This window comes from Populus euphratica, unplaced genomic scaffold (assembly GCF_000495115.2).
Source record: "Populus euphratica unplaced genomic scaffold, PopEup_1.0 scaffold20.1, whole genome shotgun sequence".
In the NCBI taxonomy this organism is placed as follows: Eukaryota; Viridiplantae; Streptophyta; class Magnoliopsida; order Malpighiales; family Salicaceae; genus Populus; species Populus euphratica.
In genome coordinates this window covers 844,235-870,128 of record NW_011499854.1, presented here as the reverse complement: position 1 = coordinate 870,128, position 25,894 = coordinate 844,235, and the positions used below count along the sequence as shown (strand labels likewise).

The window sequence follows — 25,894 nt, the reverse complement described above, 5'->3', positions numbered from 1 at the left end:
TTAGTTAAGGAAATGTTTGGCAATGGAGTGATACAACATAGTGTTAGTCCGTTTGCCTCTCCAGTTTTGCTTATAAAAAAAAAGGATAACACATGACGATTCTGCATAGATTACCGACAGCTTAATGAGCAGACCATCAAAAACAAATTCCCTATTCCTCTTATAGATGATCTCCTTGATGAGATGCATGGTTCCAGGTTCTTTTCCAAGCTAGACCTGCGTTCAGGATATCACCAAGTCAGAATGCACGGGGAGGACATTGAGAAAACAGCATTTAGGACGCATCATGGGCATTACGAGTTTAGAGTCATGCCTTTTGGCCTCACAAATACCTCGGTCACCTTTCAAGCATTGATGAATAGCTTCTGGAACCCTTCTTGCGAAAATTCTTACTGGTCTTCTTTGATGATATCCTTATTTACAGCTCAACCTTTGAGCTTCACCTTGCTCACCTCAGGTAAGTGTTGGAGACGCTACAAGCTAACCAGTTATTCGCCAAGAGATCCAAGTATGCATTTGGGGAACAACAGGTAGAATACTTGGGGCATGTGATTTCCATCACAGGAGTGGCCACAGACAGGAAGAAGATTGAGGTTGTAGCCAATTGGCCCACTCCACAAACCTTGAAGGAATTGAGAGGGTTCCTTAGGTTGGCTGGTTATTACAGGAAATTCATCTAACATTTTGGAATCATCAGCAAACCCCTTACTGGCCTGCTGAAGAAAAACAATTATGGCTAGAGTATACAAGCTCAACAGGCATTCACAGTTTTGAAACAAGCCTTGTGTGAGGCCCCAGTCCTCACATTCCCTGACTTCCCAAAGCCATTCGTGCTGGAAACCGATGCCTGTGACTGTGGCTTGGGAGCTGTACTAAGCTAAGAGGGAAAACCAATAGCCTATTTCAGCAAGTCCTTAAGTTTGAAGCACTTGGGATTATCCATCTATGAAAAGGATTACCTGGTTATTCTTATGGCTGTAGAGAAATGGAGGCACTACCTAGAACAAGAACAATTCATCATACAAACTGATCATGAAAGCTTGAAATATTTGTTGGATCAAAAAATTCATACTCCAATTCAAAAGAAGGGCCTGACGAAATTGTTGGGATTGAGGTACAAGATATTGTACAGGAAGGGAAGAGAGAACATTATGGCTGACGCCTTGTCTAGGAAAAGCAGTAATGACCTGTCAGCTAAGAAGAATGGAGCCTTGGCAGCTATCACCAATATACTTCCTGCATGGTATGAAGATGTTTATGCATCCTATGAAAAGGACTGCAAGTTACAAGCTATTATTCTCAACAACTTGACAGGTGCAGCAACGGAACCCGACTTTACATACAAAGAGGGAATCCTGCAATACAAGGGCAGGATAGTAATTGGGCAAGGAGGGCATCTCAGAGCTCAACTAGTTAAATCTGTTCATGATTCATATGTTGGGAGACATGCTGGTGTTCAGAATAACTATAGAAGACTGAAGACAAACTTTCACTGGTATGGGATGAAGGCTATGGTTAAAAAAGTAGTGGAAGAATGTAATGTGTGTAGGTAGGCTAAAGTGGAGAGAGTGGCATATCTAGGACTATTACAGCTATTGCCGGTTCCTGAAGGTACATGGGAGGCTGTGACCATGGATTTTATAGAGGGATTACCAAGTTCAGAAGGGAGGAATGTTATCCTGGTAGTGGTGGATAGGTTCACTAAATATGGGCACTTCATCGTACTCTCATATCCATTCACAGCACAAGACATAGCACAATTGTTCTTAGATCACTTCTATAAATTCCATGGATTACCTACAGTAATTGTTACTGACAGGGACAGAATTTTCATCAGTGTGTTTTGGAAAGAACTTTTCAAGAAGTTGGGGGTTAGGATGTTGATGAGCATTGCCTACCATCCACAAACGGATGGGCAGACCGAAAGGGTGAACCAATGTTTAGAAACCTATCTTCGATACATGACCATGCATCAACCTAAACAATGGTTTCAATGGTTATCATTGGCACAATGGTGGTATAATTCAAGCCATCATTCAACCTTGGGCATGAGCCCTTTCCAAGCACTATATGGTTATGCTCCTCCTCAGAGAGAATGGTTGGCGCAGGAACCTACTCCAGTAGCTGCAATGGAAGCAGTGCTGTAGAAAAGGGCCAACATGGATCATACACTGAAGCAGCAGCTAGAGACAGCAAGGAATAAGATGAAGCAAATTGCTGATAAGAAAAGAATAGAAAGGGAATTCAAAGAAGGTGATTGGGTTTTTCTTAAATTGCAGCCTTATAGGCAAAACAGTGTGGCCGTTAGAAAAAACCTCAAGCTCAACCCCAGGTATTATGATCCTTTTCAAATCAGCAAAAGGATTGGGATGGTGGCTTATGAGTTAAAGCTTCCAGAAGGAAGTTTGATTCATCCTGTATTTCACGTATCCTTACTAAAAAAGAAGATCGGAGATGCAACTATAATATCGTCCCAAGCTGTCAGTATCAGATAAGGAGGGGCGGATGCAAATCATGCCTTTAGCCATAATGGACAGGAAGTTGATGAAGAAAGGTAATGAAGCAGCCACTGCAGTTTTGGTTCAATGGTCCAACCTGTATCCAGAAGATGCGACTTGGGAGGATCTATCTGATCTACAGAAACAGTTCCCAGATTGCCAAGCAATTTTGGAAGCATCTTAATGGAGCATTCTTGTGGACAAGAAAGCATTCAAGGAGACGTGATTGTTACAGCTGGAATAATAACGGTTACAGACTTATTCTGTTAGCAGTAACAATTAGCCGTAACAGGATGCATGGCACGTGGAGTTAGTTAGAATCAGTTAGTTGTTAATTGTTAGTAAGCATGTAAGGCATGACATACAGGTATAAAAGAGGGCAGTAGTTGACGTATATCCCACGCAAAGAATAATAAGAATTCATTCTTCAGAAATCTTAGTCTCTTCTTCTCCGTTTTCTTTCATTTTTTCAATCTTGTTAAGCCAAGCTTAATAGTTCAGCTTCACTCCTTGTGTGATAACACATTTTTCCAATTATCTTCCTCTGAAATCCAAGCCTCCCCCCATATAAAATGGTTGCGCTGAAGAATTAAGCTGCAATTCCTGCGGGAGACAATTAGTTTTAGTTTCATTTTTCTTTTCTTTTAGTTCTAGAATTAACTGATATAGTTCACAAAACCAGCACCTACACCAAGTATAAAATCACCCTGTTTTCTATTTGGCATACTGAACAAAAAAACGATACCTGCTTATAGAAGTGTGTGTGTTAAACGTATAAACAAAGTTATGACATAACCAAATATGCAAACAATAGTATAAGTTTCTTTTCTCTTTTTCGTTCTTAGAGTCATTGGAAACAGAGCTTTTCATGTAGGGTCACTCAAAATCCCAGTAGTCCTGAAGCTCATAGGTGCATGACACGTCCGCTAAGAAGGTGGCTAAAAGCAACAATTGTGTGAATTTGACATAAGATATGCTCTAGGGAATGAGGCAGTTTTGTGGATCAAACTCAGTATATCCTAAATCAACAAGACATAGGCCATCTGGGGGTACCGGCGGAGCAGCGGCACGCCTACATGTAGCATCCATCGGCTTTAGCAGTGCATCCTCCTGTGCCCCTGCAGCTGCTTTCCCTTACTGAGGTGGCCACAAGAACCCGAACCATCTCTCAGGTAAAGTCAACCACAACAAAAATGGAAGTTAGAAATAGTTAAACATGGCATGCAAAATCCAAATCCAGCAGATTGTCAAAGCATGAGGAAAATATGAAGTTTGGGATAGGGGGAAATAGCCACCTTGAAAAGAAACCTTAATGGGTTTGTGTCATTGTCAACAAATAAGTAGATTTGGAAGAAACTATAAACTGTATAGAAATTCAAAACGTAAACTTGTGGATTCATTCTATTATTTCCAGGAATCAAAAAGACTTCTTTGCAAGTTAAGGTTACAATAGGATTCATCATCATGCATAGAAACTTGGCGTAGGAATTGACTTCGAGAGGTTGAAGAGTAAGAACCTGGCGTAGGAATTGATTAGCAACCAGCTCACCATACATGACCTTTATCTCTCTCCCATGATCCTATAAAAATATCAGCATTATCAGTAATGCATCCATATATTCATAGATGTTACAAATATAACTTCATAGAGGAGTCTATGTTTAAGGGAAAAGGAAATGGAGCTATTTATGCCCACTCGTAGATTCCACAAAACTGCTAAAATGTTCTTGCACCCAGCACACCAGTTCACACACCGTCCACTAGAATCAAAACCATGTGATTTGTATCCAAAGACAGGAGAAACAAAAAGTTTTGCAAGGATATGATTAGAAAATTTACATGAGACGGCAATCTGGCTTCGGTGGCTCGAGCATGATAAATAATTCAACGATTTATTTTTAAAACAATTTTGTAATTAACCCAAAAGGAAAAGAAACCAAGTGCGCGAGTCGAGGCTTTCAAACCCAAATATACTGGGGTTTTTCTATCCTAGGCCGAGCATGCGGGCCTCATCTGCCAAGTCCATCAGCGCCTGACTCCCTTTTTTATTTTATTTAATACGTTAACTCTGATTTTTTTGTTTTGTTTTTTACTTTTTATTATTAAAAATAAATAATGAATATACTTTATTTTCTTTTAATTTTTTGTTTAACCTTTTTTTAAAATGGTAATTATTATTTTTATTTTTTTATATAATTTCAAAACCCTTCAAAGAAATTAATATAATTTATTTTAAAGTTTTCTTTTTATATTTTATATAAATAAATTTTATTTACATGACATATTCATAAATATCAGATCTCTGATTCTTATCTTCCAGAATTAACCTCTAAAATAAAGTAAATAAAAATATATAAAACAAAAATGATGGTCAAAGTTAAGTATTTGTATAGGTATTTTTATTTTGCTTTCATTGGATAGGTTTTGTTTTTGTTTTTAATTAAGGTCAATTTTTTATTTATTAGTTTATGTATTTTTTAATTTATTTTATTAAATGTAAATAATATTTTTTTTATTTAAAAAAATCAAAATAGCTAAAAATATATCCATAACACTAATACCTTTTTCTTTTATATTAGAAATTAACTTGAATTCTGCCTATTACATACGACATAGGGAGTGTTATAGGCATATATACCACGTGTAAGTTGACCCGAATATTCTAAAATTGTGAAAACATGTATGATAACCTTTGCATTAATAAATCTTTGATGGAGCATAGTATTTACTATGGTTTGCGTGCTACTTACAATTAGTGCTGATAATGGAAGGCATATATTCAATACCACCTAGTAGGTTTGTGGATTAAATTTTATTATTATTATTAATATACTTTGTTCAAATTTAAAAGAAAATTTATTCTTTAAAATATGAGAATGTATTTTTTTTTTATTGTAGGTTTTTCAAGTAACATGAACATAAATCCAATTAGCATTAACAATTTTTTTTATTTATTGTTTTATATATATTTTTTTAATTTATTTTATTTACTATAAATCATCTTTCCATCTATCAATTTAAAAATAAATTATGATATCCAAAAACACATACATAACACTAACACCTTCTTCTTTTGTGTTAAAATACATAACACTAACTACTTCTCTCATGTTAAAAACTCGAGGAATAGCATGGGTTACAAGCTGATATATCTCTATTTCAATTTTCTTATATTAATTTTATTGAAATAACATATATATATATATATGTGTGTGTGTGTGTGTGTGTGTGTGTGTGTGTGTGTGTGTGTGTGTGTGTGTGTGTGTGTGTGTGTGTGTGTGTGTGTGTGTGTGTGTGTGTGTGTGTGTGTGTGTGTGTGTGTGTGTGTGTCATTTAATATAAATGAAATATATTTACTAAAATATTTTTTAGTTTTCTACCAATCTTATTACTGATTTTATATCTCAAAAGGATGATAATAAAATTTAATTAAATACTATTCAGCTATTTTAAATATTTATAAGCATAGCAGGGTGATTGTGCACCAAACATAGTATATCCAACTTCTAAAAGGGAAAGGAAGAACAAAGTAGTCCAATGTTGTAATGGTATCATTGGTTACACATCATTATTATGTGATTGATACGAATGTTCTAGGTAATCGAACACGTATTTGCAATTTAATTTGAGCTGCTTCACGGTTGCCCCATAAGAATGACAGAACGTGAATTAGCTCCAAAAGGAGAGAATCATAAGCATTATTCGAAAAATGGTGGGCACTGAACAACGGTATATTGTTTTTCTGCTTGTTTTGGAAGCTTGAAACGGCACACAAGTGGTGACTATGAGACGGCTTGCTACTGAGCTATCACCGGCCGCCTCGTGTTGCAGTAGGGAGAGGTTGAACCGCAGCTAGAGGGTTCACTTGATATGAAAATGCAAGCTGCCACAAGTCTACCATAGCCTTCTTTGCAGCCGAAACTTGCCTCCTTACAAGTCTGCAATATATATATAAAAGAAAGGGATTATTTATCAATGAAAAGGGCAAATTTGATTTCCTCTACAGCTAGTTCAAATTTACTACCATTTCTTATTCAAGCAGTATAAGAATTCAGCAACCAATAATTGTGATCTAAGTTAATCACTATTCAAAGAGTTTCGATACCCGCTGATTACAAGTTCTCTAAAACTGCTAACTAGGAAGCACAATTAGTCTTTTCTTGGTTTACTTTCTATGTGATATAGCCATCCCTAACTAGTTTGGAACAAAGGCGTAGTTCACTTTCTTACTTTCAATCACATAAAGGTTCAGTTCTTGCATGCATAACCATGAAGCAAGTGACAGGGTGAACTTTAAGTGGAATCCTATTTGTGCCCCCTCTATCATGAAAGGATTGATTGCAGGAATTCAATAACACATCTTACCCATTCAATGCAGCCCCTTTCCTCCGGAGAACATAATATGTAAGAAGGAAGAGAAATCCAAGGAGAATTTTCCCATTTGTTCCCGCCACTCGAACATTCCCAAACTTCAAATTCACTGACCGGAACCACCAAAGACATGGATCTACACGCCTAGACAGCTTCAAAATTGTCTGTTTTGTATTATTCTCTCCAGTAGGCAGGTAATTGGCTTCTAGTCCTTTTGGAGATCCCTCGAAACCATTTAGTTCTTTTGACAAAGAATAATGAGCTTCGTGGTTATTTTCTGGCATGACCGCTGAGACTTGTGATGAATTGATGGTTTTGAGAGAATATAGAGAGTGTAGTCGCCTCAAAAGTACCTGCAAAAAAATGGCAATATAATAAGATACATAGATTAGCCAAAATTCCACAACTGTTTGATTTATGGAAATTCAGCACACAGTTAATTCAAGCAATTCACAAAAGTGGCTGATACCAACATAAGATGCAAGATTTTAAATTTTACCTGTCGTCTTTCCTCAGGTAATGCAGATTTCTCGACCCATGAGATTGCACTGTCCATGTCCTTCAGAGTCGTGCCAAGAAGTGTCACAGCATAGACTTCAACAACCTCCATATACTTGTCAACTTCCATAATACACCTCCTGTCACATCCATCCTGCACATCAACATCTACTTCTGCACCAACAAGAACATAGTGCTGTCCATCCACTAAACTCCAGTTGCTGAGGAACTCCTCAAGAAACTCTCGGACACCAGCAGAAGAAGCTCCTGATATCTGAAAACATGCCCTGACAAATAAAAATGAAATCAAAGTGACTCCCACCTCCACAAAATATAGAAGCACATTTGACCAAGGCATTTGTTCAAAACTTGTATGCCATTGATAAGCGGGTCAAAGACAGTAAACGTTCAATAAACTCCTAGTACCTTCTCGAAAACTTATTTAAAGTAACCTATCAAAATGTTACACAAAGTCCATAATTAACCTTCTCAAGAACTAAGCTACACTATCATTAGCTAAACATACATATCTTCATTGCAAAGCCAAAACCATTTGAAGAAGCATTTTTAGCACTTCCTGATATACAAACAAATCAAAACACAAAATTATACAACTAAAACCCTTCACATGCATTGAAAGCAAAATAACTTTCCCATCTGAATTAAAAAAAAAAAAAAACAGTGATTTGAAAAAGGTAAAGAATACCCTGTGAGAAGAACTTGAACAGGAATATCTGTAGCAGAAACAAACAGCACTTTAAGCTCGTTTAACATAGCTGATGTCCTGCATTGAACGTCATAAATTTCATTACATTTAGATAGTCACCATAATTTGCCAATACCATACCGCACAAAACAGATTAAACCCAAAAAACCCCTTCTGAAAAATTCTAATGATATGAAACAAACAGCAAAAACAAAGAGAGAATTTACATCTTTACCTGCCAAGTTGATTCAAAGCCTGAACAAACACCATTCCAGCTGATTCCAACATGTCAAACAACTCATTCTCATCAAAAGCTTCATTTTTATCAGAGATGTTGCTGCCTTTTAATTGTCTTACAATTGAAGAAGCTAAAGTCGCTGCCTCTTCATACATGGAACAAACTAAGTAGCTGCGAAAATTAATTAAAAAACAGTACCAAAAATCAATTTGTAAAAATCCCACAAAAACAAATGAAAGAAAAGGATCAAAACTAATTACTTACCTCTCAGATTGTTCAATTTCTTGCCAAATTGAAGAAGAACTCGAGTCAGTCTCACCCATTTCTCTCTCTAAACACCCCGTTTCACGGAACTGTTAATTCGTTTTTGGTGGATGGAGATGAAAAATGTGGATTTCTGATTTCACAAATGACGAATATGACCCTACGCTTTCGGTTAGACAGTGCTTTGTTGGCAGAAATCGCCTTTTTGACTCCCTATGTTTGTAGCGAATAATCATCTTGCCCCTTCTTCTCAAGCTTGATCGATTGACACCAAGATTGATAAAATCGCCCACTACCGTTGTTGATTAATAAGACATTGAAAAAGGAGTCAATTGTACCCTTAAAACTATTAGGACTTAATTGAATTTTTTGAAAACTTTCCTCCTCCATGGATGACTAGTTTGCCACCTAATCATTAAAATGGTAACCAAACAGTAAAGATTTTGGTGTTGAGGTTATTAAAAATTCTAACAACTCAATTTAATCCTTAAATATTTTTAAAAGTGCAATGGGGTGTGTTTTTAACGATCTAGCTTATGTTAGTTATAGGATAATAATTTTACTCAATTCATCATATATTTATCATCTTCTTCCAATATAATTATGATAAGTTTTACTTGAGTGTTGGGTTCAATACGGGGGCAATGAGATCTATACCTAACTTAATATATTTATTATTTTTAATTATGTTTTTTAAATATATATATATAATTTTGTATTTGTGCTTTAGACTTTGTTTTATATTTTTTGAGTTTTATCAAAAGGAATGAAGATGGATTAATTTCATGCTTTTAATATTTTAGGTTGTGATTGTATGTGATTTTTCAATAACAATTCTTTTTAAGAGAGATATAACTCAACTGGTCAGATTATATATTTGTTTTCTAGAGATTAACAGTTTGAGTCTCGCAAAACTCAGGATATCGGAAATTTACATGATTATTAACTTTAAAACTTGTGGAATTAGTTAATATACATCCAAATTGGTCCAAACACCCATATTAATCTATAAAATGAAAAAAAAAAAACCAAGCAAGTCATGCACTTATTATGTGAACTGTGAATAAAATTCTTTACCCCCTTCTAATCAAATCAAATGTGAGAACAGATAATAATCACAGGTATTTTACATTGAGCGTGGTGGACACACAAAAAATCACCTTACCTTTAGATGGTATTTAATTAGTTAGAAAATATGGAGATTATGGTCACATAGATATATTTTGTTGAAGAAATAAAAATTCAAATATAAAAATAACCTAGTTATTGGTACAATTTTAAAGTGAATTTTATACTTTTAAAATAAAAAAATAATATAATAAAAATAGTTATTATTATAATTTTAAAACCCGCTTTAAAGATTTACCCGGGATAAGCCCTAAATTAATCCAGGTTGATCCTATTTTTTTAAGTATCAAAATGATACCATTTCAAATAAAAAAAATTATATAAAAAAGTTATTTGGTTTTGATCAAGTTTTACCTTGTATCATCAGTCGACTTAGGTTTTATAATTAGAATTATTATACTATTATCAATCACAATACTCAATATAAAAAAAATATCTAATTATTTTTTAAATATATAAGTCTAATAATAATATATATTCTGGATTAATAATTTTTTTATATTTTAATTTTTCTTGTCTACCTTTAACCAAATATAATAGTTACCTCATCTTGTATATAAGTACAAAACACAATTTTTTCATCTCTATTCTCACTATGTTTGTTTTTTTTTTTTTTTTTCTCAAGGCAATAACCATATACTATCTAATTGTGGGCACAATTGACCAACCCTCTGTCTATTGTCATGTGAAAGCGCCAAATCAAATCAAATGCAAGAATAGATGTTGATCATAGGTATCTCACATTAAGTGTGGTGGACACATAAAAAATTATCTTATTTTCAGATAATGTTTGATTAGTTAGAAAATATGGAGATTATATAGATATATTTTGTTGAAGAAATAAAAATACAAATATAAAAATAACCTAGTTATTAGTATAATTTTAAAGCGAATTTCATACTTTTAAAATAAAAAGATATAAAAATAACATAGTAAAAATAATTATTATTATAATTTTAAAATTCGGACTACATATTAACTTGGGAGAAGGCCTAGATCAATCTGGGTTGACCTTATTTTTTTAAGCATTAAAATGATATCATTTCAAATAAAAAAAAATTTATATAAAAAAATCATTTGGTTTTGATCGAGTTTTATCCCGTGTCATGAGTCGATTTAGGTTTTATAACTAGAATTATTATACTATTATCAATCTCAACACTCGATACAAAAAAAAATCTAATTATTTTTTAAAATATATAAGTCTAATAATAATATATATTTAGGATAAAATAATTTTTTTTATATTTTAATTTTTCTCATTCACCATTAACCAAATATGATAGTTACCCTATTTGTTTATCACTGCAAAACATAATTTTGTCATCTCTATTCTCATTATATTTGTCTTTTTTATCTCAAGACAATAACCATATACTATCTAATTGTGGGCACAATTGACCAACACTTTTCAATTTCCATGTGAAAGCACCAAATTCACAACATAAGGGACTAAGACGAATATTTGCCTCAAACATCTAGCCTTGTTTGTTTGATGTTTGTCAAACTCGGAGCATCATGTTGGTAATCTGAAAATCAACCGAGCCCCAATAAAAGTATAAAATAAACAGAAAACATAAACAAAATCCCTAACAGCAACAGCTCTAAACAATAAATACCCTTCAAATCCCCAAGTTATCTCTCTAGAAATCATTCAAATAACTTATCAGGTATGCCTTTTTAGCTAATTTTCCAGCTCTTGGTTTTCTTTTGTTTTTATTGATATTGTTTCTGATTTTGGAATTTGAGATTTTTTTTAAGCGTTGAAAAAGGAAGATTGATAGAGCAAGTACAGGATAATGACGGCTTCTTCATCAGCTGAAGCTATTCCAGCAATGCAGGTAAACGAAATCACTTTTAAAATTGTGGGTCTTTCTTAAAATCTCTATTTCTTATCAATTAGAGCCTCAAGTTGTTGTTTTTGTATGTATAAGTGTGGTTTTCTTGATGAGGTTATGTTATGGTGCTGTTGTTGTTTCATTGGTAGGAAATTATGTTGGAGTTTCGTGCTGGTAAAATGGTTTTTGATGGAAAAAAGGTTGTTCCTGATTCACGAAAGGGACTAGTTCGCGTTGGAAGGGTAAACTGCACCCTTTTTTTTGTATTACATATAGTTCGTGCCTATGTAAAGATTTTCATTTATTTAGTACAAGATATTATGTTTTTCTAGCATCTTGTTTTCCTATTTGAAGTCACAAGTTTTGTATTGTGCCAGGGTGAGGAGGGTTTGCTTCATTTTCAGTGGCTTGATAGGAACTTGAATGCTGTGGAAGATGTATCTTTTTATTTATATTTATATATATATGTTTGCTTCGTTGATATTTCTTGTGGTTGGAGCTTGGTACTTTTTTCTTGACGCATTGACTGATAGGATCAGATTATTTTTCCTGAAGAGGCTGTTTTTGAGAAGGTACACTCACTTCTTTCTCATTTTTCGTAAGTTGGAGGATATTTGTCTTTAATAATTTGTCTTAATATCATGATTCATTGGCTTATTCAGGTTAATCAAGTTTCGGGAAGAGTTTACATCTTGAAATTCAATACAGATGACCGGAAGTTTTTTTTTTGGATGCAGGTTAGGCTCATTTTCTGTGTCTTTCACCTTCTCATCTGTAGCATTGACTTTGCTGTTTGTTGCATGATTTTGGAACATTTTGTATAACATGTTTGCAGGAGCCAAAAGCTGAAGAGGACTCACAATTATGTAGTTCTGTCAACTATTATATCAATCTTCCATTAGGTAAATTTTTATTGCATGTTTTGAGTCCTTGGTTAACGATGCTACCCTTCATTATTTTGTTTCTAATAATCCTGGCTTATGTTTGAAAGCAAGATCCCCCCCCCCTCCATTCTCTTACATGGAGGCAATTTGATGTAGTTGATAAATCACTTTTTGCTAATTTCACATAAGAACATTGTATAATTGCACAATTTTCATCCCTCTTAGAGGGTGCCTTTTTTTTATCTTGCATCTGCATTTTCTTCTCGCATCTTCACAATTTCATAAAGAAATCCTCTTTTACACGGAAAGGTCATGTATGACTGATTGGATTTCTTGTCTTGTTTTCCTAGTTAAACACTTGGTAAGAGTGAACTTCGTTTTTTGTCTTCCTACAATTTCTCTAACCAGTTTTAAACCATCAAACTAATGGCCTGGCTTATAACTTCCGCACTTGTTCTTGAGTGAAGTTCTTATATCAGCAGTGTCACTGCTTTGTCTTGTTGTCTGGCAGAGTTCCTTGATGAAGAAGAGCCTGATGCTGCTGCTCCTTTGCAAGTTTCTGAAGACACGCTTGAAGATAATGTCTCATCAAGGTACATTTGTTCCAACAAACCAACGTTCTCAAAGATGACATTCCTGATTCTGTTCCTTTATACAATGTTCTGATTACCTAAGATGTGGTAAAGTCCCTTGTAAGTCTTCACATAGATGACCTAAGCTACTTGCTATCAATAGCTATTTAACAAATATCAAGATATCTTTCAAGGCATTTTTCAGAACCATGTTCTCAATGAAACGTCTCATCTGCCACTTAGCCTTTGTCTAATCCACCATCCCCTTATGCCCTTGCACAGGCTTGCCCCTGGATAACTTCTAAAACTCAGGGAATCTCTTATATTGAAATTTATGGTCATAAATTGGTGTTTGTTATGTATAAACTTGTTTAGTTCCTGTGATTCATTGCAAAATAACTTAGGAAAGGTTGGGGAGCACTTTTATTATGGAAAAAGTAGCTGCCCAATATATATATAAACACATTATGTGGTGTTTTTCTTTTATTCTGATGAGATTTTTGCTCATAACTTTCAGGGCTGGAGACTTAGTTGTCCCAAACCTTGGTGCAGAAGCAATTAGTGATGTAACCTCTTCATCGGGGCCAGTGAAAATGGAAGACTTGCAGAGAATCCTGAGTAATATTGGTGCTAGAGGTATGTTCTCAGAGAGTACTTTTGTCCATATTTCTGTATGCTGTCCTTAGGTATGACCATTGAATTTTTGTGTGATGTGATGTGATGGTACATGGTGCAGGTGGTTCCAGTGATCCAGATGAAGGTAATTTATTCATGCTTATTTTATATGTGTGTAGTAAGCTGTGAAAGGATTTTAAAACCTTTCTTTCCTGCAAATTATATGCTCAGGCATGTGATGCATTATTGTAAAGTCTTTCTTTCCATGATGTTTTCTTTTGCTGTCCTAGGCTTAGGATTAGGGGATCTACTGAAGCCTGATTTGATAATGCCATTGATTGAGACGTTGTCTCTTGAAGAAGGATTAACATCTCACTTACCTGAGGTATAAGATGTTCTTATGTTTGGTATTTCCTCTATTTTTTATGTTGGTGCATTTTGCAGTAATTATGAGGTTGCAGGGTCACTGGACTCCAGAGGATATCTTAGATTTGTTGCAGAGCCCTCCTTTCCGTCAGCAAGTGGATTCTTTTACTTATGTAAGAAATGCAAGGCGGCCCATCTGTCTTGTTCTGTTTCTTGTCTTTTTCATGATAGCTTGTTTTACAAGGTCTAACACTTTTCTTCTTGTTTGAAGGTTCTCCGAACTGGACAAATAGATTTGTCTCAATTTGGGGTCGACCCCAGTAAATGTGAGTGGTTTGTGGTTCCTGAACCTGCAGCTTATCAATTGTTCCTAAATTCATGGTTCTCTTCAGAAAATCATTCACATATCTTCATGACTTAACTGAAGTCTTTTTTTGGGAAGTTGACCAGGATTGATTATATAATTCAAGGGGAAAATGTGGGAAGTTTTGACCAGGATTGATTATATAATTCAAGGGGAAAATGAACTGAGTTTAGAGGGCTTCATGTGAAAGATGAATGCCAAATGTGGCACATTAAAAGGGAAAAAAGAATCAAATGTTGGGCCCATGGACTCATGCTGCTGCTTGCAGCTACCTTTGGTTTCAGGCCTCCACACAAGGAGTCTTGAGTGGCAACATAAATTGTTCATCAATCTATTATTGCATGGTACCCTGACTAAATTATGATTAATACTTGCTAGTTTTCTCCTGGCATGCAGACAAGTTCACAGTTTTATCTTTTCTGGAGGCACTTGAAGATTCAGTTTCCAAAATGTCTGAGGAATCCACCCAAGAGGGCAAGGATTTGAGACCTCAGTCTCATAACCGCAATGATCCAATGGACGAGGGCAAGTAGTGGAGAAAGATTCATGCATCCCTGTTGTTTCGTGTTTCTCATGCTCATTTCTACTGTACAAGAGAACTTCTGCCGCCTTAATTTTTCTATTTAGACACTTTTCTGCCGATGGTAAGATGGGGAAAATGATGGAAAAGTGATTCTCTCCTTCAGTTTACCAACAATTCGGTGCAGGCGTACAGTACCTTCTAGGATTTTAATTTGTTTTATTGATAGGCTATACATTAAATTTACGAGTCAAATCTCACTATCAATATTGTCGTCATGCTGCGTTGTTGATTTAAAGTACAATTCAGTACAGGCGTGCATCATGTTGCCATCATGTTGCCCTTTTGATGATATCCTATTTTGGTGATTAGGAATATGGGCGTATCTATGCTGGAATGAAGTGTTAATATAATTGCTCTAAATTTGGGATGCTTTTCTTCGATGAGCAGCACCTCCTTGCAGTAGCACCCCGACCAAACTGGCGTCGTAGCTTTTTGAAGAGGGTTATTCACGATGTTTTTGCCATGTCTCCTGGGGAGTGGGGAGAGTTGGTGGGTGCTAGGAAATGGACGCCAACTTAGGTTTTGGTGTAATCAACACTGGATGGGGCAAGGGCTTCTGCTGCTGGATTGGACAAATATTTTAAGAAGTTGATTATAATTCAGACCTCTTATTCAACACGAATGATTCTTCTATTCTCGTCCATTGGCTTTCTTTGACAGATAAAAGAGAATAGGAAGATTAAGAAAGCGAACAGAAAAGATAATGCAATCTGGATCCAAGCTCGAATATAAATCTGGGAAGAAATGTAGGTTATATACAAGTAACAAATACATCTTAAAATCGAAGTATATCTAAGGCTTAGAGGCTGATTCTCTCTCTCTCTTTTGAATGCACCATGAATTAACTTTATTTTCAGGAAGAATTGTGGGGATCAAAATATTTTTAGATGTAAGAAAAAAACAGTCTTAGTAAATTCTTTATTTTTATTAAACATGAAAATATAGTCAATAATTTTTTTATTAAGATAAATTTTTCTATTAAAGGTATCTCTTGTTTTAATTCTTCTACTTGATCCCTATTAAACAAAAACCAGAAAGCCATAAAACACCCGACATCCCAGCTAACATGAGCTAAATGTTCACGAAGCCCTAGGATGCATTTATGTTGTATTTGTATTCATAACGGCTGAAACTAAAACTAAGGTTGTCAATTTTGCTTTGATAGATATTTTGTTTTTTCAATTGAAATATAATGTTTTAGTTTTGAAGTATTTTGATGTGTTGTTTCAGGATTATACTGTTTATATATATACAGGTGTATACTGTTTATATATATATATATATATATATATATATATATATATAAAATTTAACAAATATAATTCAAATTCAAAATAAATTAATTATAAATTATATAATACAAATACAATGTCAAACAAATATAATATTAAAATTTAAAATATTTCTAAATAGCTAAGCTATTCTATGTGATGTCTTTCATAAAGGTGCAGGGATTTGACAATCGATAGAGTTGGTGAATTAAATAGATCTTTAACTTAAGTAATTCAATTTAAATAAAATATTAAAATATTATGAAAATAAAATGTTTTAACACAAATATTTTAGATATAAAGCTAATCAATGTTATCAAAACTAATAAGATCTAAAACATTCCTTGTTTTTCTAAAATTTCAACAAAGTATAAACATGAAAAAAAACAATATGAATATAAACTATATCTATTAGTAATAAATCTAATTTAAAAAAAAATATCATTTTTATTGAAAAAAATAAAAAGAACCTTTTTATATTTGGATGATTTAATTAATTAAACTGAATCAGGTTTAATTTAATTCATAAGATTGGAACAAAATATGTAAAATAATACCAAAATATTCCAGCCAAAATTTAGTTAAAAAATGTGGAATGAATTAAAATTTGAAATGGGATGAAAATTTTTTATTTTATTTTATTTTTTAAATTAATATAAAATATTTCGGTTATTTAAGAAGAAATGAAACGGAATTGATAAATGTTTTTATTGCCTAAAATATTTTTAGCAACAGCTAATTGTCATGTCATTAGTGGGCCATTAAGGCCCATTAGAATTTGAAACGGGGCACTAAATACTTTTCGCCTGATCATAGAGCAAGAAAAAATTGGTATAGGCCCGCCTGAATAATTCAAGCCCAATCAAGAAAACACACTTGTTGCCAAATACTCACAAGAGAACGTTGTCGTTTCTTCCTCTTCTTCTTCATCCTTTAAACCCTAAATGCTCATCAAAAGGGTTTTGCTAAGAGTTCTCTCTCCCAAATCTAAACTCATAAAGCACACTAAACCGACACCATTCTCTTTCGATTAAACTCAATTCAAAACCCTAATTCTCACACCAGTCTCAATCTCTCTCCAAAGATGGGTATCTTCGAGCCATTCAGAGCCATCGGATACATAACAACCGGCGTGCCGTTTTCCGTCCAAAGATTGGGCACTGAAACCTTTGTCACAGTCAGTTTAGGCAAAGCTTTTCAAGTTTACAATTGTGCAAAGCTCACTTTAGTCATCGTCAGCCCTCAACTCCCTCACAAAATACGCGCTTTAGCTTGCTATCGTGACTTCACCTTCGTCGCCTACGCAACCCACATCGCCGTCTTCAAACGCGCCCATCAAGTAAATTAAATTTAAACGAAATGGAACGACACGACTTGACACGACTTAATATGTGAAATATATGAATTTGATTGAATTTTGTTTTTGTTTTGATAGGTGACGTTGTGGAGTAGGCATAGTGCGAAGGTGAATTCGTTGATGGTATTTGGGGATTATGTGATAAGTGTTGATGTTGATGGTAATTTGTTTATTTGGGGTTTTAAAGGGCTTGATGAGAGTAATGTGCCGGTTGGGCATATTCTGTTCGAGGATAAATTTACACCAACTTGTATGATGCATCCGGATACTTATTTGAATAAGGTTTTGATTGGGAGTCAGGAGGGGGGTTTACAGCTTTGGAATGTTAGTACAAAGAAAATGTTGTATGAGTTTAAAGGGTGGGGTTCGTCTGTGACTAGTTGTGTGTCCTCACCTGCGTTGGATGTTGTTGCGGTTGGCTGTTTAGATGGGAAGATTCATGTGCATAATATTCGTTATGATGAGGAGGTGGTTACGTTTGTGCATTCTATGCGTGGTGCTGTGACCTCATTGTCTTTCAGTACAGGTAAATTAGTTATATTGCTTTAGGTCTGTGATTTCGGTATAGGAACAGCGTTCTGTTGTTTATGATAATTTGATTCTAGGTTAAAGCTCGTTATTTCTTGGTTTTTTAGATGGACAACCACTTTTAGCGTCAGGAGGTTCATCTGGTGTTATAAGCATATGGAATCTGGAGAAAAGAAAACTACAATCAGTTGTTAGAGATGCTCATGATAGTTCGATAATTTCATTGCACTTTTTAGCTAATGAACCTGTGCTGATGAGTTCATCAGCAGACAACTCTATTAAAGTAAGATGCATTTCAGCCTCTGCTTATATGGATTGTAAAAGGAGATGCTACAACAATAAGTTCTCAGTCTTGCATGTGTTGAAAGCCTTTATCATGTGCATTTTTAATTTTTTTTTTTTTAGTTTTTGGCGCCTATTTTGACATGCCTCTAGCTGTTTGCTTTGTTAAACACTAAATTCTGATGGTCTAGTATCTAGTTGTTCAATTCAATATTTGTTAGCATCACATAGTGATTGAAACTTGTGAAAGATGGTATAGACTGAACTGAATATTTTGCAGCCTAGTTTAAAGAAATTGGGCAATTTACATCAAGTCTTCACCATCTGATGATACAAAGTATCCAAATGATTTTCAAGAATGAAAGCAGAGATATGTTGTACTTTTTCTTATAGAATATTCCTAAGGATGAAACTCCAAAATTTGCCACAAAACAGATACCTAAAGCTATTGCATTGGATGCTAAGTATAATATAATGATGATGGTTTCTTTACAGTGGACATTGAATTTGCTTAACCAGCATAATAATTTTTTTAGCTTGTGAATTCCAATACTTGCTTTGTTTATCCTATATGTAGATGGTTGATCTTTCTTTCGCTACTTAGATTTGGATTTTTGACACAACTGATGGAGATCCTCGACTTTTACGTTTTCGAAGTGGACACAGTGCTCCCCCACTTTGCATAAGGTAATATGCCTGACAGTGTAACTTTAGGATTGGGATTTATATTGTTCAGTTTCTTCTTCAATATAATTGAACATATGCAGCATTTTGCTAGGCAAAGGTCTGTATGATTCTCGTGCTCTACTCATAATCATTGATCCTGCATTCCCTGTTCTTAGTTTTCCTATTTATCAAATGGTTTCTCACCTAATTGAGAACGTCTACCAACCTTGACTGTGAGTTCCAACACTTAACTAGATATGAAAGTACCTGCAATAACTAACTCATGCCATAGCTTGTTTTGAAATTCATGTGAAAATTTCCTTCATTTTTGCATGACATCCGTGTGACCTGAAAATTATTCATCTACGACAGGTTCTATGCAAATGGGAGACACATTCTATCTGCTGGTCAGGATCGTGCCTTTCGTCTTTTCTCTGTCATACAGGTTTGGAATTTTCCAATATTGAATTGAATTTTCGTCTGCTTTATGGATAATTTTTATATAGATGTGAAAGTTCTGTTCTTGGAAACTTTTGTTCATAGCTCTCTGATGTTCACTCATGTTTTCCATTCTAATATGGTTCGAGTAAATTCTGTTGTCCGTGTTAGCACTTTGAATAGAAGAAAGGGGGTTTTATCTGATTACATGGAACCAATGGAAAAAATATGTAAAATATACATTTTATATAATTATGTAAAATATTTGTTTGGTATGATTTCTTTATAGTTTTTGTCAATAAATCAATATTCAAGCAAAAATTGAATTCCATAGAACCTTTTTTCATATTAAAATCCTTACATTTTACATGCTGACTAAGTAAAAGAACTGAAGTGAAAAATGACTACCATCTTCTCCATAAACCTTACCCCCACTACACAGCCATTGTGTAAATGGATGGGCAAATAATAAGTTGTCTCTTACAGGTCATTTCTGTTTCTCCAATATTATTATTGGAATGAACCACACTCTCCAGGTGTATTGTGTTTGGTTATGTTCTTGAATTTCTGTTTTGACCCTTCTCCTGAAAATATTATTTAATCATTTATTCAACTTTTACATTTATCAGGACCAACAAAGTAGAGAGCTCTCTCAGCGTCATGTATCCAAACGAGCCAAGAAACTTCGGGTAAAGGTATGATTGGGGGTAATGGTTGGTACTTTACAATCTAGTTTTGCCCTATAAAATATGTTGTGGTTAAATTTCTGTGAACTTGGTTGCTAGTATATTTTATGAATATTGTATCAGTGGCTCTCTTGGTCTTTCATATATATATATATCTGCAAGGATATTGCATTATTCACTGTCTTACACATGAGGAATTGGGTCAATTAAAATATCTAGCAGCTATAAGTGTTGGGTCTATGCCTGTAAAAGCATTAAATTCCTTAATCTTTTTCAATGCATTTTAATATGATATTCTTACACAGGTCTGTTTAAAATGATTCTTCTGGTTTTTACTTGTTTACTTGTCGATTATAGATTAGTTTCTCATTTTTTGCCACAATGCTATTTTACTGCATATAAAGAGCACTGCTGATTGGCTACTTAAGTTTCTTATTCACTCGATTTTCAGGAAGAAGAACTGAAATTGAAGCCTGTTATTGCCTTTGATTGTGGTATGAACTTCCTCTTAGAGTTCTTTTAATACTTAAATGTAGATGTTTCTTGCTCTAGAATTTATGTTCTGGATGACTTGGTTAATTATTTATATTATAGTGGAGATGATTGTGCTAATTCAACTTATCCTTTTTTTTTAATGGCTTTCCTTTAAATCTCTTTCTTCACTGCTTCAGTTTGTATCTTTTCTCTTTATCTATCTTGTGGTAAACATTTTAAAAAAGTGTTTCTTCATAATTATTACTATCATACTTTCATTTTCATAATAATATCCATTCTTCCAAGTTGCCTAATGTGAAATTTCAATTATAGCTGAAATTCGGGAGCGGGATTGGTGCAATGTGGTAACTTGTCATATGGATACTGCACAAGCATATGTGTGGAGGCTTCAAAATTTTGTCATTGGGGAGCATATCCTGAGACCATGCCTGGAAAATCTAACACCTGTTAAGGTTAGAAATTCAATATACCGAGTAATTCATTTTTTGGCTTTTTTTTTTTATGTGTGAGAGAGATGCATTAGACCTTCTCCTTCCGATAGAAAATGAGTTGGATGCATCTTCTTGTGATTTCATTGAAATTTCCTGGATCACCGGCGTAGTTTCACCTAAACTTTGTAAGATGTAAATCCTGTATGAGTGTAAAGGAAATCATTGTGATTTTGATAAATAATTTTTTTTCAACTTCAAAAGCAGAAAAACCTTGTTCATTATTTTTTTGTTTTTAAGCAATGGTGGTGTTATTTCCATAATTGGAATATGGAAGATTGAGTGCAAGTCTGAAATGTTTTATCATTTAGGAATAGCAGATGGTTTTTGTTGTTTACTGTATTATTGCATCAGGCCTGCACCATTAGTGCATGTGGCAACTTTGCAATCCTAGGAACTGCGGGTGGCTGGATAGAGCGATTCAACCTTCAATCAGGAATTAGCCGAGGAAGTTACATGGATGTGTCAGAGAGAGGAAGTTGTGCCCATGAGAGTGAAGTGGTTGGAGTTGCTTGTGATTCCACAAATACCCAAATGATAAGTGCAGGATATCATGGGGATGTAAAGGTCAGTGTTCCTTATAAGTTATAACCTTCTATTTTATGTTTTTAACTCATTATTTGAAATCATCATATATGTTTATCATCTCCTGTCTATAGTTGTTGCACATCATGGCTTGTAAATGATGGCAGGTATCATGCAGCCAGTATAAAAATTCTGCAACATAGGCTGACTTATAGTACTTGAAAAGACACACATGAACATTGCTTAGGTTCCTCCAAGTTTTGGTAGTTTTTTCATTCCTCAAAGGGTTGGCTGTGCAGGTTTGGGATTTCAAGGGACGTGCCTTAAAATTCAGATGGGAAGTTGGTTGTCCTCTGGTTAAGATTGTTTATCATCGACTTAATGGTAATAATCTCCCTCCCTTGAAAGATTGCAGTTATATACGTCCTTGCACATATTATTTAACAGTTCCTTGGATCATCTTCTAATGAATTTGGCTTGACTTTTTCAGGTCTGTTGGCTACTGTGGCAGATGATTTTGTTATCCGTTTGTTTGATGCCATGGCACTGAGAATGGTTCGTAAATTTGAAGGTCATACAGACCGTATTACAGATTTATGTTTCAGTGAGGATGGGAAATGGCTTTTGTCATCCAGTATGGATGGGACCCTTAGAATTTGGGATGTCATCTTAGCAAGACAAATAGATGCAGTGCATGTTGATGTTTCTATCACAGCATTGTCTTTGTCACCAAATATGGATGTGCTGGCAACTACCCATGTTGATCAAAATGGGGTCTATTTATGGTACGTTCTTGATTGTATGTCTCATGTTGGTTTTGTGGTTTGATCACATATAGACTCTAGCAGTAAGTTCGGATACTAGACTATTTAAGGCTCAAAGGTTTTCTATATGGATTTTGTTCTGAAAGTATGGTGTTGAGGAAACTGATTGAAGGATAATTACAATTTGCAAAAACACGATGATACCCTTTGTATTTAAATAAATAGCAATAGAATATTTAAGTGAGATCTCTAAAGTGTTCAGCTGCAATGCAGTTTACCTTGCAAACCTCTCTCTCTTTTTTTTTCATTGAGGCTAATAGTTGCTAACATTTCAGGGCTAATCAGTCAATGTTCTCTGGAGCTTCTAACATTGATTCTTATGCAAGTGGGAAAGAAGTTGTGAACGTAAAGTTACTATCTCTATCTTCAGTAGAAGGTTCAAATGTTGAGAATGAGGACACTGACAAGCCTATTGTGAACCAGTCAGTCTCAAATGAAGCTTCAACTTTTCCGGCTTTCAGTCAGCAAATTCCAGATCTTGTTACTCTCTCACTGTTGCCTAAAAGCCAATGGCAGAGTTTGATCAACTTAGACATTATAAAGGTTCTGTCCACCCCCCCTCTCCCTCATTCATCTAATCTTCTCTGCACATTTGGTTTGCAACTTAATAATCTTTTCTTTTAATTTGATTTCTCCCTCTTAATCAATGATCCACAGGTGCGCAATAAACCAATTGAGCCTCCAAAGAAACCTGAGAAGGCTCCTTTCTTCTTGCCTTCAGTTCCATCTCTTTCTGGAGAAATATTATTTAAACCCAGTGAACCTGTGGATGGGGAGGATACCAAACCTGACAAAGCAGAGAGTGATGAGAGAAAAGTAGGCATTCCAGTAACTCAATTTTTGGAGCTTCTTCAGTCATCATCTGAAATGAAAAATTGTGAGCATTTTAGTCCTTGCACAGTTTCTCTATACTATCACTTGTTCTTATTGATGTGCCAGCTGAAAGCTCTTTGATGATTAATGCATACTGGATAGCCTGCTAATGTTTTAATTGTGTACTTTTGTTGCAGTTTCAGCGTTCACTGAATATATCAAAGGTTTATCTCCTTCAAATTTGGATATGGAACTTAGAATGTTTCAGATAATAGATGAGGATGAGGATGAGGAAGAACTTGTAAAGAGACCTGAGTTTATTTCAATCGAGCTGCTTCTTGACTATTTCATTCACGAAATATCCTGCAGAAACAATTTTGAGTTTGTACAGGCCGTCACACGATTATTTTTGAAGGTATGGATTCATCATTGTTCATTTCTCTACACATGTCTTGGGCAGTATTCTTAGCTCTTTCTTTTATTTTGGGTAGAGATTATAACTTTGTTACTCACAGAGCATGAATCTGGAACTATTAAATTGGCTTGTTCTACTTGTCTTATACTAAAACTGAAGAAAGAAAATAGATAAGTTGAAAAATATGTGTATCTTGAGATCTCTCAAACTTTTGATGGTAATTCTCTGAGAATAGCACCTTTTTTCTAACAACTTGCATATTCTGGTCAGATACATGGTGAAACAATTAGGTGCAATTCAAAATTACAGGACAAGGCAAGGAAGCTCTTAGACACTCAGAGTGCAATTTGGCAGAGAGTAGATAAATTGTTCCAAAGTACCAGATGCATGGTCACTTTCCTCAGTAATTCACAGTTTTAACTGTGCTACCTACATCAGTATCAGCCATTCTTATCTGAAGATTTTCACAATTTTGTAGTCAAAAGTTAATTTGTAGCAAGTTGCAGTGCTGTTTTTAACTGTAAATCTGTTGTCCTGGCACAACCTAAAAGTTATCAAGCTCCATTAATTTCTTTCCCTTGAAATGTTGTAGTGTTGGATGGGATGGGGTCATTGTTTTTTGAACTTTAAAGCGGCAGAATATTGCAAACGAAGGAGCTCTCTATATCTTTAGCGGTTTTCGATTCTATTTCCTTCAACTCAGTGAGTTGTACCTGTTTTTGGAAACTATTTAGTTGAGGTAATCTGAAATTCCTCCCAGAATTTATTAAACTGTTGTGTCCTATATATGGTGGCAGACTCGAAAAGATTTCACGAGTAATTTATAACTTAGCCCTTGTTTAACAAAACTAATTAATTAATCCTCATTGGTTTAGAAGATAAATATTAGCTCTCTATATTTTTAAATTTGTTTTCACGAGTAATTTATAACTTAGCCTTTGTTTAACAAAACTAATTAATTAATTCTCATTGGTTTAGAATATAAACACTAGCTCTGTATTTTTAAATTTGTTTATACTTTAATGTTTTTTTCAATTTCATATTCCTTTTCTATTTTTTTTTCTTGCATAAAAAATAGAATAAAGGAAAGAAAATTAGGTAAAATGAGGAAATTTGATGGAACAAAAAGTTTCTAAATTATGGATGGTCAACGTTAGTCAGCGGACTATTTAATTATATATCTCTATTACTATAGGAACTAATTAATTATTTCTGATAAACTACAAGTACCAAGTTATAATCATCTCTTATGGACCTTCGGCTCGCCCAAGTTATTGTCATCAGAGCTGAAAATAGGCCTAAAAGTCTGGACCTTGCATTGAGAAGGCTTGGAAGGGTGGACAAGGAAGTCGATATTGGAGTTCCTGACGAAGGTGGTCGCCTTGAGGTTCTTCGTGTCCATACAAAGCAGGTGAAGCTCTCTGAAGACAGACTTCGAAAAAGTAGCCAAAGGAACTCAGTGATATATTGGTGCGGATCTTGCAGCTCTTTGTTGTGAATCTGCCCGACGATGCATGAGGGGAAAGATGGACATTGTTGATTTGGAATATGACACCATTGATGCTAAGATTCGTAGTTCCATGGATGTTACGAATGAGCACTTCAATATTGCTCTAGGAAACAGCGATCCTTCTTCTCTACGTGAGACCAATGTGGAAGTTCCCAAATGTTAGATGGATATTGGCGGCCTTGATCAGAAGGCCAGGATATGGAGCTTCAGGAGACTGTTCAATATATATCCAGTGGACATGTCACCTTCTAAAGGGGTTCTTTTCTATGGTCCTCGTAGTTGTGGCAAAACATTGCTGGCTAAGGCTAATGCCAATGAATGCCAAGCCAATTCCATCAGCAAAAAGGGTCATGAGCTTCTAACCATGTGGTTTGGAGAAGTGAAGCCAAAGTCACAGATTTTCGAGAAGACATGCCATTCTGCACCTTGTGTCCTATTTTTCGATGAACCTGACTCCATTGCTATTCAAAGCGGAAACAGTGTAGGAGATGCTGGTGGTGCAGCTGATAGAGTTTTGAATCAACTCCTAACAGAACCCTTGATTGATCTCTTTTCCCCCAATCTAGCACTGGCTTTGGCATTGATGGAACATGGCCTATCTCTCATGTTATAGGCATGATGGCAATTATTCGTCTAATTTCCTGCTGGCATAATTATCAAAATCTTACAAG

General features: G+C 34.8%; 3 protein-coding genes and 1 pseudogene across 8 annotated transcripts; 3 read left to right on the top strand and 1 right to left on the bottom strand.

Annotated features, from left to right (window-relative positions):
* Positions 1–5,922: 5,922 nt before the first annotated feature.
* Positions 5,923–8,849, bottom strand: APEM9 (3-phosphoinositide-dependent protein kinase-1). 2 transcript variants are annotated; one of them, XM_011021659.1, is made up of 7 exons: positions 8,576–8,849; positions 8,309–8,482; positions 8,074–8,151; positions 7,369–7,654; positions 6,864–7,222; positions 6,300–6,436; positions 5,923–6,211 (listed from the first exon to the last, which is right to left on the bottom strand). In XM_011021659.1, the coding sequence occupies exons 1-6, from the start codon at positions 8,632–8,634 to the stop codon at positions 6,307–6,309; spliced, it is 1,086 nt and encodes a 361-aa protein (XP_011019961.1). In that variant the 5' UTR covers positions 8,635–8,849; the 3' UTR covers positions 5,923–6,211; positions 6,300–6,306. The 2 variants fall into 2 exon arrangements, with proteins under 2 accessions (XP_011019961.1, XP_011019960.1); XM_011021658.1 differs by having other exon boundaries at positions 5,923–6,217; positions 6,306–6,436.
* A 2,387-nt stretch (positions 8,850–11,236) lies between these two features.
* On the top strand, positions 11,237–15,527 carry RPN13 (regulatory particle non-ATPase 13). 5 transcript variants are annotated; one of them, XM_011021655.1, is made up of 14 exons: positions 11,240–11,373; positions 11,476–11,544; positions 11,691–11,849; positions 11,895–11,978; positions 12,075–12,113; positions 12,204–12,278; positions 12,377–12,443; positions 12,937–13,018; positions 13,515–13,633; positions 13,734–13,757; positions 13,903–13,997; positions 14,074–14,151; positions 14,250–14,304; positions 14,739–15,527. In XM_011021655.1, the coding sequence occupies exons 2-14, from the start codon at positions 11,503–11,505 to the stop codon at positions 14,873–14,875; spliced, it is 1,056 nt and encodes a 351-aa protein (XP_011019957.1). In that variant the 5' UTR covers positions 11,240–11,373; positions 11,476–11,502; the 3' UTR covers positions 14,876–15,527. The 5 variants fall into 5 exon arrangements, with proteins under 5 accessions (XP_011019958.1, XP_011019957.1, XP_011019955.1 ...); XM_011021653.1 differs by having other exon boundaries at positions 11,465–11,544; XM_011021654.1 differs by having other exon boundaries at positions 11,453–11,544.
* A 1,593-nt stretch (positions 15,528–17,120) lies between these two features.
* On the top strand, positions 17,121–24,433 carry LOC105122517 (transducin family protein / WD-40 repeat family protein). Its single transcript, XM_011021652.1, has 15 exons — positions 17,121–17,535; positions 17,632–18,079; positions 18,189–18,364; positions 18,968–19,050; positions 19,402–19,474; positions 20,097–20,162; positions 20,605–20,647; positions 20,961–21,100; positions 21,491–21,703; positions 21,961–22,045; positions 22,152–22,446; positions 22,761–23,028; positions 23,143–23,362; positions 23,496–23,713; positions 23,984–24,433. The coding sequence occupies exons 1-15, from the start codon at positions 17,281–17,283 to the stop codon at positions 24,131–24,133; spliced, it is 2,733 nt and encodes a 910-aa protein (XP_011019954.1). The 5' UTR covers positions 17,121–17,280; the 3' UTR covers positions 24,134–24,433.
* Positions 24,434–24,962: 529 nt separating this feature from the next.
* Positions 24,963–25,894, top strand: part of LOC105122516 (cell division cycle protein 48 homolog pseudogene) — a 1,317-nt pseudogene continuing 385 nt past the window's right edge.

What these genes read in the sequence shown, in the direction of transcription:
- APEM9 (XM_011021659.1), bottom strand. Translation starts at nt 8,634, where the DNA reads ATGGGTGAGACTGACTCGAGTTCTTCTTCAATTTGGCAAGAAATTGAA. An exon ending in GTTCAAGTTCTTCTCACAGG is followed by an intron (nt 7,655 to 8,073) that starts GTATTCTTTACC and finishes TTTATTTGTCAG; the next exon opens with GGCATGTTTTCAGATATCAG. An exon ending in TACCTGAGGAAAGACGACAG is followed by an intron (nt 7,223 to 7,368) that starts GTAAAATTTAAA and finishes ATTTTTTTGCAG; the next exon opens with GTACTTTTGAGGCGACTACA.
- LOC105122517 (XM_011021652.1), top strand. Translation starts at nt 17,281, where the DNA reads ATGGGTATCTTCGAGCCATTCAGAGCCATCGGATACATAACAACCGGC. An exon ending in GATATCATGGGGATGTAAAG is followed by an intron (nt 21,704 to 21,960) that starts GTCAGTGTTCCT and finishes TTGGCTGTGCAG; the next exon opens with GTTTGGGATTTCAAGGGACG. An exon ending in TCAACTTAGACATTATAAAG is followed by an intron (nt 23,029 to 23,142) that starts GTTCTGTCCACC and finishes AATGATCCACAG; the next exon opens with GTGCGCAATAAACCAATTGA.
- RPN13 (XM_011021655.1), top strand. Translation starts at nt 11,503, where the DNA reads ATGACGGCTTCTTCATCAGCTGAAGCTATTCCAGCAATGCAG. An exon ending in AAGAGGCTGTTTTTGAGAAG is followed by an intron (nt 12,114 to 12,203) that starts GTACACTCACTT and finishes TGGCTTATTCAG; the next exon opens with GTTAATCAAGTTTCGGGAAG. An exon ending in AAGTGGATTCTTTTACTTAT is followed by an intron (nt 14,152 to 14,249) that starts GTAAGAAATGCA and finishes TCTTGTTTGAAG; the next exon opens with GTTCTCCGAACTGGACAAAT.